The sequence below is a fragment of the Mytilus edulis genome, chromosome 4, assembly GCF_963676685.1.
Source record: "Mytilus edulis chromosome 4, xbMytEdul2.2, whole genome shotgun sequence".
Classification (NCBI taxonomy): Eukaryota; Metazoa; Mollusca; class Bivalvia; order Mytilida; family Mytilidae; genus Mytilus; species Mytilus edulis.
Genome location: NC_092347.1, coordinates 93,784,078 through 93,804,146, shown reverse-complemented (window position 1 = coordinate 93,804,146; position 20,069 = coordinate 93,784,078). Strand labels below are relative to the sequence as shown.

Below are 20,069 nucleotides of genomic sequence, written 5' to 3'. Positions count from 1 at the left end.
ATTATGTTGTATCCAGATGGTACTAGGTCTTGAATAACACCTTCATCAATGTCAGAACCAAGCCATGATTCCGTGATAGCCAGAATATCTAAATCGTGAGATGTCACAAAATCACAAATTGATAGAGCCTTGTTTTTAACAGATCTGCAGTTTAGAGTGGCAAACAACATGCTACTTTTAGGATACTTTTTGATATTGGGAATGATATTCACTGATGCAAGTGTTATTGGCCGATCAGAATTATCAGAATTTCTTTCCATGTATGCCCCAACAGGCCTGTTACCTACACATGTCATGATATTACTTGTTGACTCTGTATCAGTAAGTGTGCTTGATATCATATGATTAGTGTCGCATTTGTTCAGATTTACGATGTTATTAAAGGAATTATATAAATTTTATAGGAAATTCAACGAGATTTTTTTTTTAATTCAAAATTTTAAGCTAAATCCAGCCATTCAATGGATCTTTAAAAAGTTTAACATTTGTAAAAAATAGTTTATTGTTTACATTTAAAAAGAGACGTATAATACGATTGCTCTGATTTCAATAATATTATATACCCTATATCAAGGATTTGTATCCTTGCCTATATATAAACCCGAATAATTCAGTCGTTATGTTCCGCTGATCTACGAACTTCAGGCTACTTTAACCTCGTGTGGGAGAAAATCGGACACGGAAATGGCTTGAATTATTCGAGTTATACCCTATAATGTCTATCGACAGAGTTACGGTCCTGAATAGGACTGATATAGTTGGGTATGCACTTTTCGATTTTCTCTTTGAGTTAATATATGACCAAAAATGTTTACAATTTGTATTTGCTGATAACGGATTGATTATGAGTCTGTCTTTACTGGATTGATTATGATTCTGTCTTTACTATGTCTGTATAAATAATTTTATCATTTATATTTCAGTAACATGCATAATATTGGTGTCCAGAATGTGAGGAAGGTCTTTGTCATTACTGTCTCAAATTTCACATATCTTTCTTTTCTTTTAGTCTGTACTGTTCCGCCTATATCAGACGACCCACTTTTCAGTGTGAATATCATATATATATATTGGGTCTAAAATTAAAAAGGAACTAGAACAAATACAAAAACAAAACGAAGAACTGAAATCAACCGTGACAGATCTGCAATGCGAATCTCTGAAACAAAACTTGGTGTTCTACGGAGTCGTTGACCAACCGGGTGAAAACACCGACAGTCTATTAAAAGGATTTATCCGTTCTGAAATCAACATAAAAAGCGAAATTAAATTTGTTAATGTTAGACGCATCAACAGCAAATTCAATCCACGTCCCATACTTGCCTCGTTTGAAAGTTTGAAAGACCGGGAAAAAGTGCGCCGTTCAGCTTATAGATTAAAGGGAACTCCTTTCAGCCTGAGTGAGCAGTACCCATCAGATATTCTTGCTAAACGGAAAAGGTTAATCCCAATTTTAAAAGAAGCCCGAAGTCAAAATGTCAAGGCAGTGTTGCTCAAGGACAAGCTTTACATTGATAATGATGTTTTCGACCCTTTAAAACACAAGCAATTTATAAAGGAGTCAACAGTGGCATTTCCTAGTGGTGCTAGTTCTGGGAATTCGAAGGCGAAGAGCACAGTTGGTAGTAACGATGATGACCCGGATCCCAATAGCAGTATGGCTGAGAAGGAAGACTAGGATAGCGTTGAAGGACTTCCAACTAGTGTTTCATCTAACATTTGTACTGAGAGTTTGAAATTTATCTCGTGGAATATTAATGGTGGTTTACAAACAAAACTTGATGATAAAGCATTTGTAAATTTTTTATGTACATATGATCTTGTTTTTCTTACGGAATGTTGGTTTGAAAAAGATTTTTCATTTCATTTACCTGATTATAATTGTCATTTATTCCCTCGATTGAAAGCTAAATCTATTCAGGGAGGAGGTAGTGTTATCTTGATTAAAAAATGTTTTTCTACTGTTATTGATATTGAAACTTGTATTTTAGACTCTATTGTATGGTTGAATATTAAGCAGGGTATATTAACCAAAGACAAATCTGTATATATTGCTTGTATTTATATTCCCCCAGTCAAATCTAAATACTATAAGTTATATGATTGTGATTTATACAATGAGTTAGAAAATAGCATTGAGTTATACTCTGAACTTGGTCACGTTTTTATTCTTGGGGATTTGAATGGTCGAACTGGGACGTTAGTCGATTTCCTGGAAAATGATGATATTCATTTTACTTTAAAGAACCGAATTTGTGGCGCTTTCGAATATTTAGCCGATAGTGTTCTCCCGAAAAGAGTCAATCCCGTTTGAAATACAAACAGTTATGGATCTAAAATAATAAGTATGTGTAAATCCTCAGGCTTAAGGATAGTGAATGGTAGACACAAAAACGGATTTTCAAATGACTTTACATATTGTGGCCCTATTGGTATGAGCGTTCTGGATTACTTCATTGTACCTTCGTTTTATTTCCCGAATATAAACCAGTTAATTGTGTCAAACTTTACAACTTATTCGGACCATGCATTTTTACATTTAGAACTGAATTTATTAATAGACACCATGCGAAACACAGGCAAATGCTCAGATGCCATGGAAGATACTGAACGTCGTGTTAAATACAAATGGAAAGATGAATTTAAAGAACAGTGTACTGAGTGTATTCGTATCAATATGGACAATATCATTCGTTTACAGAATCGTATAAACTTTGAAAATCAAAATTCTTTTGATAAATCGTTGAGCAATTTTACATGTATGATAGAGGACATTATGTCGCCTTTCTTTAAAACGATGCCTTATGTAAACAACAAGCCGTATAAACCAGTTAATTATTTTGACAAACCTTGGTTCAACACACGATGCAAGGAACTTTATCGATGTTATATAGATTATCTACATGTTTTCAATCGTTCAAAATCAATTGTAAACCATACAAACTTAACTTGTGCAAAGAGGGAATATAAAGTTATGGAACGTCGTCTTAAGCGAGAATACCAACGTATAGAGGGTAATGCAATGGACTTTTTGAAATATAGTAACCCAAAACTGTTTTATTCGAAATTTAGGAAAAGGACCGAAAAGAAAAATAATGTACCGTTACAATCTTTCTATGAACACTTTAAAAAATTGTCTTCTGTGAATATAGACAATACATGTGACGAAGATTTATTTAATAACACTGATGGCGATTGTGTATATCCTGAACTTGATGAAGTGATTACAGAGGAGGAGATTTTAAAAGCCATCCGCAATTTAAAGCGCAATAAAAGTCATGGAGTAGACGGTATTTTGAATGAATATTTTATAGAGTATAAAGATGTTTTTATGCCAATATTAGTCAAGGTTTTCAATGGTATTTTACAATCCGGTATATTCCCTACTAGCTGGGCCATTGCTATACTTGTGCCTATTTTCAAGAAAGGAAACGAAGACGATCCAAATAACTATAGAGGTATAAGTCTTGTAAGTAATTTCGCAAAATTATTTACTTCCGTATTAAATCAACGTTTGATGGACTGGTCTGATTCTTTTGATGTCATTACTGACGCCCAGTTCGGCTTTCGCCCAGGTTTTGGAACTGTAGATGCAATTTTTGCCCTAATTTCTGTAATTTTTAAGTCCCTATCAGCAAACAAACGTCTTTATTGTTGTTTTGTTGATTACACAAAAGCATTCGATACTGTTCAAAGGCTAATGCTATGGTATAAATTATCAAAAATTGGTATTCAAGGTAAACTTTTAACTGTTATTAAATCTATGTATACTAATGTGTCTACTTGTGTATGTGTTGATGGTTTTAATTCTGAATACTTTTCCAATGAATTGGGCTTGATGCAGGGAGAGGTGTTATCTCCCATACTTTTTTCATTATATGTTAACGATTGTGAAATGGCTTTCATTAATAGTAATGCCATACCATATGAGATGAAAGAATTGAATTTATTTTTACTTATGTATGCTGATGATATGGTTATTTTCTCAGAATCTGTTTTGGGGTTACAAAATATGCTTGATACATTATATGAGTATACATCAAAATGGTCATTGAGTGTTAATATTGATAAAACTAAAATTGTTGTATTTAGGAAAGGTGGAAGAGTTCATGTTGATGAGAAAAGGTATTATGATGATAAGGAAATTGAAGTTGTTGATAATTTTACTTACCTTGGTGTACTTTTAAATTTTAATGGCAAATATAATATGTTACAACAGAAATTGTCAGAACAAGGTAGAAAAGCAATGTTTGCTTTAAGAAGAAATGTGAAAAGTATGTGTTTAAACTATGTCACTTTGTTATCACTGTTTGATACTTATATAAATTCTTTATTGAGTTATGCAAGCGAAATATGGGGTGCACATAAAGCCCCGGCAATAGAGAGAGTCCACATGAACTATTGTAAAAATATACTTGGTGTTAAGTTGTCTACTAACAATGTTATGATATATCAAGAACTAGGTAGATTGCCTCTTATTTTCGCAAGAAAATGTAAGATTTTCAAATATTGGTTTAAATTGCTAAATACTTCAAACTGTATATTGAAAAATTGTTATAACTACTTGTATTGTGAATTAGAGAGATGTCCAAATAAGAAGTGTAACTGGTTGTATTTTATAAAGAACGAACTTTTTCTTATTGGTTTAGGTGATGTATGGTATAGCCAAAACCTTATTTGTGACTTGCCTGATGTATATTTTGCTGTCATAAAGCAACGTTTATACGATTGTCTAAAACAAGAACTTGATGCTCAGTTACATATGTCTCCAAAATGTTCTAATTATAAATATATGTTAGATAATTTTTGTCTGCAATTTTATTTATGCAAACCAATTCCAAATGTTTACAAAAAATGTATAACAAAAAGAAGATTAAGTAGCCACAACTTAGCTATAGAAAATGGAAGATTTTATGGTATAACAAGAAATAATAGAATATGTACTTTTTGTAAAAATGATATAGAGGATGAGTTTCATTTCATCCTCAAATGTCCACGTTTTCAAGGTTTTAGAACAATTTATATTAAGCCATTTTATTGGAAAAAACCGTCGATGTACAAATTTATCAAACTGATGAGTACTAATAATGTAAAAGAATTGTGTAATTTAGGTAAATTTATTTTTAGATCTTTTAAGCTTAGATCCGAAATGTTAAAATAATGTTTGTTTATCATTACAACACCTTCTGCTGTCACATAGTCTGTGTTTATGTATGTATTATATGTTTTATTGATGTTGATATAATTGTATACCTATAGTTTATATAGACTTTGGTAATAAAGATATATATATATATTGTCAGTTAATCCAATGCACTAATATTGATTGTTTATACACATTAACCACCACCTCTATTTACACACGAGAACAACAACTCTTCCAAGCTTTCACGGGGGCATGGTATTCCCCATAAAATTTATAGTAAATTACCACAGTACATAAACTTTCCACCCCCTCTTTTAAATTAAATAGTCGTTCCCATATCTTTTTAAATGACACACAGGAAAGAAATATACAAATCCTTCAAGGCTTGCCCTGGATTTTTTTTTTTATTAGGGGTGCTCCTTATATATACGGTTTCATACAAATTGTACACATATGTAAAAACACGTTCCTTTCCCTTTCCCTATGCGTCCCCGACAACAGAATTTTGTTTTAGTAAGTAAGTAATTAGCTTTCCCTAATCTACCTTGAGGCCCTCACAAAAAACAAACAGTACAAATATTACAAAGCTTACAGTTTCTAACATATTATGTAAATGCACTATTCATACTAACTATAAACTGTGTGTAGAACAAGAGAAAAATAAATTCATTGATATATATATACATAACATACAAATCATTAGAATATTTGAGTATCATTTATAGTCAAGAAATCAACACATTTTTGTTTAAAAGTGTCCAGGTTTTTACAACATTTTATTTCATTTGGTAGTTTATTCCAAAGTATGGATGAGCTATATGCAAAAGATTTCTTCATTGAATTTGTGTTTGGTCGTACAACAGCTAAATTATTATTTGCAGATGACCTTAGATTTCTACTATGTAGGTTGACAATTGGACAACAGAGTTCCTTTAAGTAATCAGGTGCTTTATCATTTAAAATTTTATGAACAAGAATAAGTTTATGATATGAAATTAGAGATTTGAAATTCAACCACTTTAGCTCTTTAAATAAATTTATACTAGGTGTTAGTATTGGTGCATCAAGTATAATCCTTGCAGCTCTTTTCTGCATTTTAAGATTTTTTTTATATCCATCCTCATAGCAATTTCCCCATATTGAGCAACAAAAATCAAATATGGGCAGAATATAAGCATTATAACATTATAAAACAGCTTTCTACTACTTATATCCAAAAATTTCTTAATTCTAGATAGCAGTGCGATACGAGAACTTAGGTTTTTACATACATAGTCAATTTGAAATTTCCAGTCCAAATTTTTGTCAATATATACACCCAAAAGTTTCTGTATTTCAACGGGTGTGATTGGGCTATCTTATATACATATATTCATATCATTTCCTAGCAAATTCCGTTTCTTATTTGTTCCAATCAACATAGAAGTAGTTTTTAAGGGATTTATAACCATCCTATTGTTCAGACACCAATTACATTTGTATTTATGGTGTTGGCATTGTAATTTAGTTTCCTCTCTATCTCTTCCTTATTTGTTCCATATGTATGAAGTGTTGTATCATCAGCATACATATCAATGGCTGTATGAGTGGCTTCTAAAGTCATGTCATTTATGAATAAGACAAACAAAAGGGGACCTAAAATGGACCCTTGGGGAACCCCATATTTGATACATTTAGATTCTGAGGCTGTATGACCAGAGCACACTTTTTGTTTTCTATTAGACAGGTACGACTCGAACCATTTTATTGAATAATAAGAGACTTTGTATAAATGTAATTTATGGCAGAGAATGGTGTGATTAACAATTCAAATGCCTTTTTTAAATCTAGAAAGACTGTTCCTACAACATTAACATTATCAATACATTTGAACCAGGTGTCAATTAATTTGGTAAGGGCTGTCTGACATGAGTGGTTAGATCGAAATCCAGATTGTGCCTCATGTAATACTTTATATTTTGACAGATATAGATAAAAATGTTTTGCGACATGTTTTTCAAATATTTTTGATAATGTAGGATAATTTCGCTGAGGAATTTGTTGATCATTGGTTATTATATGCATCATAATACAATAGATGTTCATGAATAAAGAGAACTATCGGTAGTTTTAAATTTTAGCTATAAAATATCAAAATCCAAACTGACCCCAGAAGAAAAATCCGCTTCTTAGGCCAAATAAAAATGTATAAATTTTGTGGTTCCAGTAACCCTACCGTCCCTACCTTTTCAGCTTAAAAATAGCCTACCCTAAAGATTTTATTGTCATTTTTCATCAAGCACTGTTAAAGTCAAAATGTTGCTCCCATAGACTCAATGCAAAAAAAAAACATAAAATAAAAAAAAAAATCCCTACCTACCTACCCTAACTTTTTTTCAGATGTAACTGGAAATTCAGGAACCACACATACTTTTTTATTTGGCCTTAGAAGAAGCAGGAGGGAGAAGCAAAAGCTGACCACAGGCACAGCTCCTGACCTGGGGACAAGCACATGACCCTAGTCTAACTTCCTGATCATGACTTACAGAAGTGAATATAAATGTATACCGTAGATATTCACTGTATTCACGTTGTTACTTTACCATTTGCTTAACAAACAAGTATTGAACACAAAACCCAGGAATTTTTATAGTATTGGCCATATAAGTCTTTTCTTAGCTCTAGAAGTGCTTTTGTCTTGAGACACCACTTTTCATCCTTTTGGTCCCTTTGCCATTTTAGCCATACACCCATAGTCTAAACGCCCTCTTATGGAGGCACTTGTTTCTATTCATGCGAATCATTGGAAAGTACCTACATGTATGATTGTATCTAGGAGATCTATAAAATACTTTGGTAGTGGGTCTTCTCATGGATAGAAACAGGTGCATGTGGCCCTCTAGCAGTTGTACTTGCTGAGAAATCATTCCTAAGTGCAAAGAAAATCATGACCAGTTCTTGCACTCTCTAGCCTGCAATGGAAGTCATGGAAAGCAAGCTAGACAAAGAAAGTGCTTTCTGGGAAAAATGTCAACATTGACTGTGAATTAATTGTTATGTTTTCCTGCTTAAGTTATATTGATACCTACGGTACCGTAGATTAGACAACCATATTTTCTTTTAAGGTTTCTGAGTACTGTCTGTCATGTCTGTATATCTCTGTTTGTCAACCATTTTCAGGGCCTGCTCACTAGATCATGGACCATCAACTTTGATTAAATAAGAAAAGTTGTTTTCCATCAGATTGTCTTTTTCTAAAAAGAAACAACTACTGCCTCTAATATTCTGTTGAAGTACTAGATTCAGCTAAAATATTAGACACCTGCTGTACATATCTATCCCTAGCATAATTAATATAATTAACATGATTAAAATTGTTCAAATCTTTAAAGTAAGACTTTACTAGAAACAGTTTGTGAAATGAAATGTTTCAAAGATTTGTCTTGTGTGTGCAATAGATATGGTTTATACTTTTCTGTAAGTTTCTACACTTTTTATACTTGTTCAGGTTGTACTGAATTCCATTATATGATGCCAATATAATGGATAGTTTTCTATATATAAAAATTTGGACGGAGTCTCAAGTTAAGGTAACACGATACCGAATGACGTTACGCCATGAGTTATCGTTCCTGACGTTATCGAATAACGTTCACACATATAAGCCAATGCAGCGGGTTTTGTGTGGCATTTTTAACGGTAACTTTTCCTAGATGCAGAGTGCCGAGAGTTTTGATGCAATACGTAGCGGTTATTTGACATAGATTGTTTTATCGTTTTCCGGCAATCATTCTGATCATTGTTAATCTTTAAAAAGTATTACTTTACTTTTGAAATATTCTGTTTCTTTGATATTTAAGCATCTGCACGCTTTATCTATATATTTTCTTATGCATAACAGACACAGTTTTATTACTTTATTTTTATTCTTGGTATAGATATAGGAAGATGTGGTGTGAGTGCCAATGAGACAACTCTCCATCCAAATAACAATTTATAAAAGTAAACCTTGGTTTATTTTTGCAATAAGTACTTATTCATGATTCGCGCTGTATCCCCATGAAATTTTGTTTTGAAAGTAGAAATCTAATTTATAGCACAGGTATTTGGGGCATGGACCCCCCTTTTTTGGACCTTACTAAAAAAAAGAATTGTTTGGTGTTTTTTTTATTTATTGATAGAAACAAATTTATTGTAATCGACTAGCAATGGATTGTTGAGACTTGATATATGTTTTTATCATATACTTAGACTTAATAACTTGTAAGTTTTACCGTATGATAATAGCATTAAATTGACGTAAATTCCATATTTTTCGAATTGCTGCTTAGCGGGCTGATATAAAAAGTTTATCACATGTTTCCGAATTGTTATCACATGCCTTTCCGTTACGTTATCACATGGCATTCCGGTAATACTCGGCCAATTCCGGAAAGTACACCTCAATGCCACGTTTTCAGTGAAAAACATTACAAAGTAGTGTAAAAAACAATTATTTTAATATTGGAAAGTATATTGTTAAAAGTAATAAAAAAATTAAAAACAAAAAACAAAAAACAAACACATTATTTAATAAATGCATTTTTAAAGTTTTTCTGAAACATAATTTAGAAAGTTTCTTTAAAAAGTTGACTTTTCCAAACAATGATCACTAGGTATATTGTTGAATTATTTTTTTGTCGATTTGTCCATATTAAAATGTTTTTTTTCTCTCTCTCTCTGAGGCATATGATAGAAAGATTTCATATTGAAAGTATCAAATTTTGGGCCCGACGGCCGTGAACTTTTTAACTCTTTAAACTTCGGGAACCACGTAAAAGGATCAATAAATGAATCTGTTATTTTTCTCTTCTGTTGAAGCATATGATAAAAAGATCATAACATGTCATTTTTCATATCGCATGTATTATCAGCCCTCGGTCAATATCAGCCCTCGAGCCGTGCGGCTCTTGGGCTGATATTGAACCTAGGGCTGATAATACATGTGATATGAAAAATGCCATGTAATAATCTGATAATACATTGTAGAAAATTGTAAATAAATTAAAAAAAAAACCACCAAACATTATTTTTTAGTGAGGTCAAAAAAGGGGGGCCCATGCCCTAAATACCTGTGGTCTACTCAGGACGGACAGCAACATCGGAATGAAGCATTAGAAAGTTAACGAAGGCTGAGAAATACATGGGCACTTGATTCGGCAGAAATAAAATAACAAAATTAAGGTTCCGTTAGAGTCTGAATAAAGCCCGCCCCGAGTATCCACTTGCGTCTACAAACGCAAGTTGGTTGTTGGGGCTGGCTGTAGTCGGACCGGTTCCATGTTCCCTGATTCCGTTAAAAAAAATTTCTCGAAATTTACATGCAAACGACTGACTTTTTATTATTCAAACGGCAAGAGACTGTAAAAAAGCTAGATCTTGAAATCATTTAGATTTTATATTCGTGTTAATTTACGCTTGCATGGGTATTCGGTGTTTTTTTAGTTTTGAATTGGAAAGAATGTACATGTACAAGTTGGGAGACAAAACGACTGAAAGAAAATTTACAAAGTTACCTTTTAGGGCTCTGGGGGCCATATTGCTCGCATACTAGGCGTCGGAAAAGGTCCGAAAAGTTTCTTTCTTAAAATTAGTTTTTAGAACGAGTATACAAGTATATATATACATGTATAGCGTCAGTTAAAATTTTCCCGACCATCATCGCGGATGCCCTGCCTCTATTGCAAAACGTACCTATTGTATTTATTGTTAACTTGTTCTCGTCCTGAGCATGCATGAAATATTTTCCACTGGACGTTAACCAACCAATAATCAAAGCAATCAATCCTACAATTTACACCCGTCACTTGGAACTTTAGTTGTTAAAATTTAAATCATTGCCTCTATTTTTTTCAAAAAATTCGAAAAAGTTTAAACGCAGACCGCGAGGAAGACCAAAATTGAACAGTTACGCAAAACAAAATATCTACGTTACCGCTTGCTCATTTTAAAAGTGGGGTAACATGAGACTTTATTTGTAAAAGTACAAGTACAAATATGTTTTTGTGTGTACATGCACATGTTATTTGTACAAAAGAAAAATGGAGATATGTGATATGCAATTTATAAGATAGCAACAGCTGGGCATTTATTAACTGACATCAACACCTTGAAGACATCAAGAAAATCGTAACTAATGCTAATTGGAATAGTATCTTTACACTTCTTATTTGTAGTTTTAGTAAAAGTTGGAAAATTTTGAGTATGTGTAGTATAATTGTCACAGTAACATTTCAGTCTCTTGGTTAATATTAGTTTAAGTCTTTTAAAACTTTTGCTCTTCTCTAGAAAATTCAAACCACTATGAAATATAAGGAGATGCGGTAAAATTTCCAATTAATCAACTTTCCACCAAAGACGAAATGACGGAAATGCTAGCCTTCTTACATTGCTACTACATTTCAGATCTCCAAATTACCATTCCATTATATGAACTGCATATTAAAAAATATGCATTGTCACCAAATTACTTATAGAGCACATTTCATCATATTGTTTTACATTTGTTCGTTCGACCGTTAATCCCGCACTTAGTATATATAGGGTTAATTCGGCTAATTATTTAGGACTACAGTAGTTTTGCTTTAGCTTTAAAACTATGTACCTGGTGTTACTACTCATATTATAGGTGCGCATATCGTCTGGAGTTTCTTTTTTGTTTCATGACAGGTTGCTGGATTAGGCATTTTGATAAAATACAAAGGCACACAGAGTACAGACTCCGGCTTACATCTGATACAGGTTGAATTTTAAGCTGGAACTTTTAAATTTCGCAGTTGTTTTACTTATATAAAGAATACATATATGATTTCAAGATTTGTTATGTAAATAATTTTTCACAAATGACAGAATGTTGAAATTTGTGAAATTTTGCATACAGTTTGCTAACCCGAATAATTCAGTCCCTCCCCGTAATCGATCTCTCCTACTTACTTAATGTAGTAAGCGGAATATAACGACTGAATTAATTCGGGTTAACAGTTTGCAAGGTTTGTCCGACTTGCTGAGCAAACAAGTAACACATTTACACCACGCAGAGTACACTATACTAAATGTATTGTATGTACCAAGTCAAGAATATGACAGCTGTTTATCATTCTTTTGATGTTTTTCAGCTTTTGATTTCGTCATTTGAAAAGGGATTTTTTTCGTTTTGAATTTTTCTTGGAGCTTTGTTATTCTATTTTTTGGAATGTGTATTTTATCATGATTATTATTTTTCCTCATAATTTTCACTAATAACAGAATGTTTAATCTTTTTTGACTGGTACATCAAATGTGTCTTTTATAAACAACTGTTTTCAAAATTGTATTGTATCGTCCCGAACATGCATGAACTTTTTGCCACTGAACGTTAAACAACCATCAAACCGAGCAATTTAAAAACAGTTAAATGAATCAAATTTTTTGAAGTACTGTATTTATGCATCACGGGATGCAGTGATGATACCACCATTGTCTAATATGATGGAGTTAAAAATCAGTAATGATGAATCTCACGTGAAATATTTCATTTAATTTTCACGTAAACTTAACAAAAATCTGAAGGAATTTTTTATGGTTTTAATCAAATTTAAGAACAAAGATATTATCTAAATAATTTTATTTCAAATATTTACGTGAATTTAACGTGTACAAAATTCCGGTGATTTATGCATGAACTATTATCATTCGATTCACATGGAACCTGTTCACGCAAGTTTCAAGTATATGCTCGTTTGATGTGAAAATCAGACGATATTGATATTAATTCATATGAGTGAAATTCCATGTGCAGGACGAAATAAAATTATATCTGATTCAGTAGAATTTTATATTGCATTACTAGGAACTTTACGACAGTCGACAGGGGAAATGAAAATAAAATATACTCATTCAGATCCCGACACATATTTTTTTCTCCATTTCTCTGAGAAGGAATAACGTTATATTCCGTACACCATAACGTCACACGTTTTTGGTCAAATTCTAGGCCTATCGATCAACTTTGAAGCCATTTATTTCAAAAACAAGGATGGTGACATATGAGTTTCTATACGTGTATGGATTCACTATGCAATCATGGATATTATGTTAGTTTTTTGTTTTTCTCCGTATATAAGAAAATAGCCATCCATTCGAAAATCTAAAAAAGTAAGCCGAAAAAAAGGCATTTTCCCTATATACCTAAGTAAATTTGTCGACAAAATTGACGTTTTCTTATGAAAATTACAAAAAAACAAAAATGGTGACCCCCATTTTTTATTACATATTCCGATGTAACTCGATTCAAAGAACACGTATGCCAAAAATTTGGGAAATCGGGAGATATGCCATTCGGTATCGTGTTACCTTAAGAAATAAACCTATTATTTGACAATGTCAAAACATAATTTTTTGAATTAGCACTCGAGGTAAAGATATAACTAAATGTGCAGAGATGTTATTATCAATACAATAAAACATTAAAACTCAGCTGTGATATTCTATTAATCTATAAATATTTAACCAACCTTGTTTTACAAACTAGCTATAATGATACATTTGTAGGTATATGTATATAGTTTACAGAGACAAGAGACTTTGTTTAAATCAGCAAAATTCAAAGACTTTTTGAAAATTTTAACATACTTTTTTAATATATTTTTACATATCACTGTTTTCATTTTTCAGAATATGATGAAATTTGGTGACCATCGTATATGTAGTAACTGTTTAAAAGCGTTGCAGTTATCTGTGTACAGAAAGCAGCATGTGAGGATGAAATGGACATCTACAGCTGTCCGTCAGTCATTTATAGATTTCTTCTGTCAGAATCATGACCACAAGGTTATCAAGAGTTCATCAATTATCCCAACAAAAAATCAAGGAACTTATTTCACAAATGCTGGAATGAACCAAGTAAGTTTACTGGTGTCTTTGTCCAGTGTTGACAATACATGTACTTGTACCTATATTCATTATGTGATTTAGTTTTAATTACAATTACAATATCTACATTTTTGTAAGGAAGTGTGGAGATGTCGTTAGAATTACAAACTGAAACAATTTCAAATGTAACCATGTCTTATTGTTTTATTTTGCAAAAGTATATTCTAAAGTGACATGCTATGTACACTCCTTATAAAAAGACTACATGTATATTTAAATCCTAAGGTATTCACAAGTTTTAATTTCAAAGTTCAATACAGGAACAGAATTGTTAGCTGTTGTTTTGGAATTTTTCAATGTTAAAAAAAGTCTAATCCATTCATTAACTAGAGAGCCTGATGGACAATGACGGACTTGAATTAAAAATTAAAAACACACTTATTACATAATTATTCTGGGAAGTCTTTATGGATTACCCTGTGCAACAATTTGTTAAAAATGTATTAATTGTTATAGTTTATTAACATATTTTGACAATGAAGTATTGTAAATTTGTTCCTCTCGAAAGACATATTTAGCAGACCACATATTCACCAGAAAAGCATTTTGAGAACTTGTATGATAAAGTGGTAAACATAGTATGGCTGATAAACACCTTTGTCATGTCTATTCCAGGCAACTTTGATATTTTTTTGTATTTTGTAGACAGGCAGCTGAAATTATTTTGACTTTAACTCTTTACTGTTTGTGCTTTTTACATGAAAATGAACAAAATTTTCCAATAAAAAAAAAAATGCTGTTAAAATTTTCAAATGTTTGTTTTTATGTTTTATGTAGTTAAATTTTTTTCCGAAATAATTAAATTTATTTGGTTGTGCTGACCTTTGGGGCATATATATACAGAAGGAAACCTTACAAACAAAACATGATTTTTTTTATCTTATAGAATCAATAGAAAGAAAATGTGGTGTGATTGCCAATTAGACAACTCTCCACATTCCACAAGAGACCAAATGACACAGAATTAACCACTTTAGGTCACTATACTGCCTTCAACAATGAGTAAAATCCCTATTTCATAGTCAGTTATAAAATGCCCTGAGATGACATATATATATATAGAAAAATTTAAACCAGAAAACTTAAATGGCCTGATTTATATACAAAATAATGAACCAAAAACAAATATGATATACAGCAAAAATTGAAAAACACTGATTACAGGCTCCTAACATTGGACAGACACACACCAAATGTGGCAGGGTTGAAGTAGTTTGATGGGGCACTAACTTTCCCCTAACCTGGGACAAGTAACAGTGGTGTAACAGTGCAACATAAGAACAAACTGTAAAAATCAGTTATACCTGTATTTAAAACTATGATGTTAAGATTAACATAATTTAACTAGAGGCTCTAAAGAGCCTGTGTCGCTCACCTTGGTGTATGTGAATATTAAACAAAAGACACAGATGGATTCATGAAAAATTTGTGTTTAAGTGATGGTGATGTGTTTGTAGATCTTACTTTTCTGAACATTCTTGCTACTTACAATGATCTCTATCTATAATGAACTTGGCCCAGTAGTTACAGTGGAAAATGTTAGTAAAAGTTTACAAATTTATTGAAAATTGTTAAAAATTGACTATAAAGGGCAATAACTCCTTAGGGGGTCAATTGACCATTTTGTTCTTGTTGACATGTTTAGGTTTTACTTTGCTGTACATTATTGCTGTGTACAATCTATCTCTATCTATAATAATATTCAAGATAATAACCAAAAAATGCAAAATTTCCTTAAAATTACCAATTCAGGGGCAGCAACCTAATAACGGGTTGTCCGATTCATCTGAAAATTTCAAGGAAGATAGATATTGACTTGATAAACAATTTAACCCCATGTCAGATTTGCTCTAAATGCCTTGTTTTTTGAGATGTAAGCCAAAAACTGTATTTTACCCCTATGTTCTATTTTTATACGCCGGTCAATATTATAGTATACAAATGTCTGGTGTCCGTCTCTCCGGCGTAAACATGTCGCACCATAACTTGAGAACGACTTATCCAAATTACATGTCCCGCCATGTCTCAAAAACAATAAATGGCTATTGCTTAAAACTTTCTCTGAAACTATTTATGATTATTGCATAAAACTTCCACGTCGGGTGTATCATGCGCTCATGGCGCAGCTGTTTATTATCCATGGCGCCCATCTTGGTTGGTTGGCCAGGTCACCGGACACATTTTTTAAACTAGATACCCAAATGATGATTGTAGCCAAGTTTGGTATAATTTGGCCAAGTAGTTTAAGGGGAGAAGATTTTTGTAAAAGATTACCAAGATTTACGAAAAATGGTTAAAATTGACTATAAAGGGCAATAACTCCTAAAGGGGATCAACTGACCATTTTGGTAATGTCGACTTATTTGTAACTCTTACTTTGCTGAACATTATTGCTGTTTACAGTTCATCTCTATCTAAAATAATATTCAAGATAATAACAAAAAACAGCAAAATTTCCTGAAAATTACCAATTCAGGGGCAGCAACCTAACAACAGGTTGTCTGATTCATCTGAAAATTTCAGATCAGATAGATATTGACTTGATAAACAATTAAACCATGTCAGATTTGCTCTAAATGCTTTGGTTTTTGAGATATAAGCCAAAATTGCATTTTACCCCTATGTTCTATTTTTAGCCATGGCGGTCACAGGCCTCGACAATAACGCTTTTCCGATTGTCTTGTACCAGAGGAAATAAAGGTCGGACAAGTAAAAGCTGTCCCAAGTGAGGTCCCAAGCTTGTCCGTCGGGACAATTTCAATTATTCTGCAGAAAATAGATTTTAATAATCCAATTTTGATGATCAAAGTAATTATAAACAAAAAACAAGAAAAAAAATAATAATTTGACATGTTTCTGTATTGTGTTTATTAAAAATGCAAAATCATTTTCTTCAACATGTTTGCTAACTTGCATTCAATAATTTTTAACTGATTCTTTGTCAGGTATATTTTCAAAGGTAAAAGGTATACTATTCTTGGAAACCAGTCTTACTGATCCGAATCAATGATGTGCTTTGTAGATACTGTGGATTCATTAATTTTCGTTGGATACCAATTTTCGTGGGTTTCGTGGTTACAGGTAAACCACGAAATTAAATGTTCCACGAATGACAAATTTGCTATGGGCTTATAGGAAGACTGCATCAAAACCATGAAATTAAATATCCACGAACATCCAAGTTTTCCCTTATCCACGAAAATTGGTACCCACAAAAATAAATGAATCCACAGTAAGGTAACTTTACAGGACAGTTCGCCACCTCAACAGGTTTTACTTTAGCTCCAAGTTTAATAGACAGTTTTGCACTGTAGGAGACATATTTAGTAGAAATGATTGATAGCCAGAATGGCAAGACAGGAGAGATCGCGGGACCAAGACAAATCAGTACCTCATTTTGCTACCTAAATCTGTTCCTTAAAATACAAACCATATGATACCGGTAATTTTTTTCACAAAAATACTTTTTTTTTATTTACCATAAAACTCACAAAATCATATTTGATCATAAGCAGAAAAAACTATACGTTCAATATAGTGACCTCTAGTTGTAAATTTCTGTGTCATTTGGTCTCTTACAGAGAGTTTTCTCGTTGGCAATCAGACATTATTTTCTTTTTATTGGTTGCATTTGAATAAACTTTTTTCAACTTAAAAAAAATAGGATACAAATCCAATGAGTGTACAGGCCTATTAGATGGTGCCTCATGTGCAGAGTCTGATGAGACTTGCATTGATGAAAACTAGAAGTCCTGTGACATGACTAGATTCAGTTGTACTTGACTCATATTTTTGCAAAGTATTTCAAAAGAAATACATCAAATGCTGTTCTATTGTTTAAAGTTGTTTTGTTCCTTTAATCAACTTAAGGTGTAAAAAGGTTATTTTTAATAAAAAAAAAATTGGACAAGTAACAATTTTATTCGGACAAGTAAGTTTTGGAATGTACTTGTCCTACTGGACAAGTTCGAAAAACAGTTATTGTAGAGGCCTGGGTCATCTTGGTTGATTGGCCGGGTCACCAGACACATTTTTTAAACTAGATACCCAAATGATGATTATGGCCAAGTTTGGTTTAATTTGGCTCCGTAGTTTCAGAGGAGAAGATTTTTGTAAAAGTTTACTACGCAAGATGCAAAGTGATGAGAAAAGCTCACTTGGCCTTTTGGGCCAGATCGATGAGCTAAAAATAAACTCTCTTGAAAGATATTATTTAAGATTTTTTTTTATTTTCTAGTTTAAGCCAATATTTTTAGACACCATTGATAAAAGCCATCCTATGTCAGAGTTGAGAAGAGCTGTCAACAGCCAGAAGTGTGTACGAGTTGGAGGTAAACACAATGACCTGGAGGATGTTGGGAAAGATCTCTTCCATCATACTTTCTTTGAGATGCTAGGAAATTGGTCTTTTGGAGATTATTTCAAGGTTAGAAACTTATTCAAACCCTAAAGCACGGATTTTCACATGATGTATCAGTGTTGCTTTTATTCAAAATTACAAATTATTGGTGTTGATTTAAATCATTATTTTCTAGAGACAACATAAGGTTGAACACATATATTTGTATATATTGTAAAATAGTTCTTGTTGTTATCTCTGTACTGATGTCATGCATTGGTTTCATGAGAATAAAGATATATAAATTAAAAAAAAAAAATTGAATATCATACTGACAAAAAGTGTTTCTAGATTATTAACATACTTTTCCCCCATAAACATAGAACTTAGAAATAGTTTTACCTTTGCAGATGGAAGCCTGCAGTATGGCATTGGAACTTTTGACCACAGTGTACAAAATACCAATCAACAGATTGTACTTTACATACTTTGGAGGAGATGAAGGTCAAGGACTGGTGGCTGACATGGAAACAAGGAATATATGGCTTAGTTTAGGGTACATTAACTTGATCTGATTATATTGTTTAATATAATATATAATCTCTGTTAATGTCAACTGATAGAACACTTTAATATGAAACTTAAAAAAATCACAAAATATGAATAATTGCAAAGTCAGCTAGAAACTAAAAAATGCAAAATAAAGTATCCAGGAAATAAGTTTTGAAAATTAAACACATGATATAAGTTTAAAAAGTTAAACACAGGAAATAATTTGTTAACTTTATTTGATAAACCATAGAGCTTATCTTTTGATATATTTCAGTGTTTCAGATGATAGAGTTTTACCATTTGGGATGAAAGATAATTTCTGGGATATGGGAGACTCTGGGCCCTGTGGACCATGTACAGAGATTCATTATGATTACATAGGAGGTCCAAACTCGGTCAAACTGGTCAATACAGGGTTACCTGAGGTTCTAGAAATATGGAATTTAGTATTTATGCAATACAACAGGTAGGTACAATATATTCATTTTGTATGTCAAATTAAATTTACTCATGTATGTTTTAAAAGTTGTACATGATTAAAGCTTAGAGAATTTTATACCTTTTGATAAACATGATAAAAACATATATGTTAGATATATATAATCATGATAATACACAAATCAGATTATCTTATAAAAAAAAATAGGAAATATCCTTTTATCAGTAATATTGAGAATAGAAATTGGGAATGTGTCAAAGAGACAACAACCAACCAAAAGACAAAAACAGCTGAAGGCCAAAGTTCTATATTTCTGCTTTTTCTTGACATTTCTGAAATGTTACCAATGAAACTTTTTGACAGTTTAACATTATGTTGTAGGAGAACAGATGGAACTTTAGAGCCATTGAACAGGGTACATGTAGATACAGGGATGGGATTGGAGAGGATGTTAGCCGTCATGAACAACACATCTTCAACTTATAATACAGATCTATTTATTCCTATGTTTAATGCTATTCAAAAGGTTTGTGTTTGTTTCAGTTTTCAAAATACTTAAAAGATGGAAACATTCTTACAGATTCACACCAATATGCAGTAGGTGTTTTACTTTGGTAACTTAAAGTTTGTAGTGGCAGCTTTAATGACCACTGGAAGGTTTTCTT

General features: G+C 32.1%; 1 protein-coding gene across 5 annotated transcripts in view; it reads left to right on the top strand.

Annotated features, from left to right (window-relative positions):
• Positions 1 to 5,619: 5,619 nt before the first annotated feature.
• Positions 5,620 to 20,069, top strand: part of LOC139521089 (alanine--tRNA ligase, cytoplasmic-like) — a 36,920-nt gene continuing 22,470 nt past the window's right edge. Inside the window, exons 1-6 of one of the 5 annotated variants that reach the window (XM_071314360.1) lie at positions 5,620 to 5,663; positions 13,817 to 14,044; positions 18,312 to 18,500; positions 18,824 to 18,969; positions 19,240 to 19,431; positions 19,786 to 19,930. In XM_071314360.1, the coding sequence (XP_071170461.1) occupies positions 13,820 to 14,044; positions 18,312 to 18,500; positions 18,824 to 18,969; positions 19,240 to 19,431; positions 19,786 to 19,930 (897 nt within the window). In that variant the 5' untranslated portion in view covers positions 5,620 to 5,663; positions 13,817 to 13,819. Of the gene's footprint in view, positions 5,664 to 7,168; positions 7,250 to 7,665; positions 7,688 to 13,816; positions 14,045 to 18,311; positions 18,501 to 18,823; positions 18,970 to 19,239; positions 19,432 to 19,785; positions 19,931 to 20,069 lie in introns of those variants that run through there. The other 4 variants (XM_071314358.1, XM_071314359.1, XM_071314361.1 and 1 more) reach the window with 4 other exon arrangements.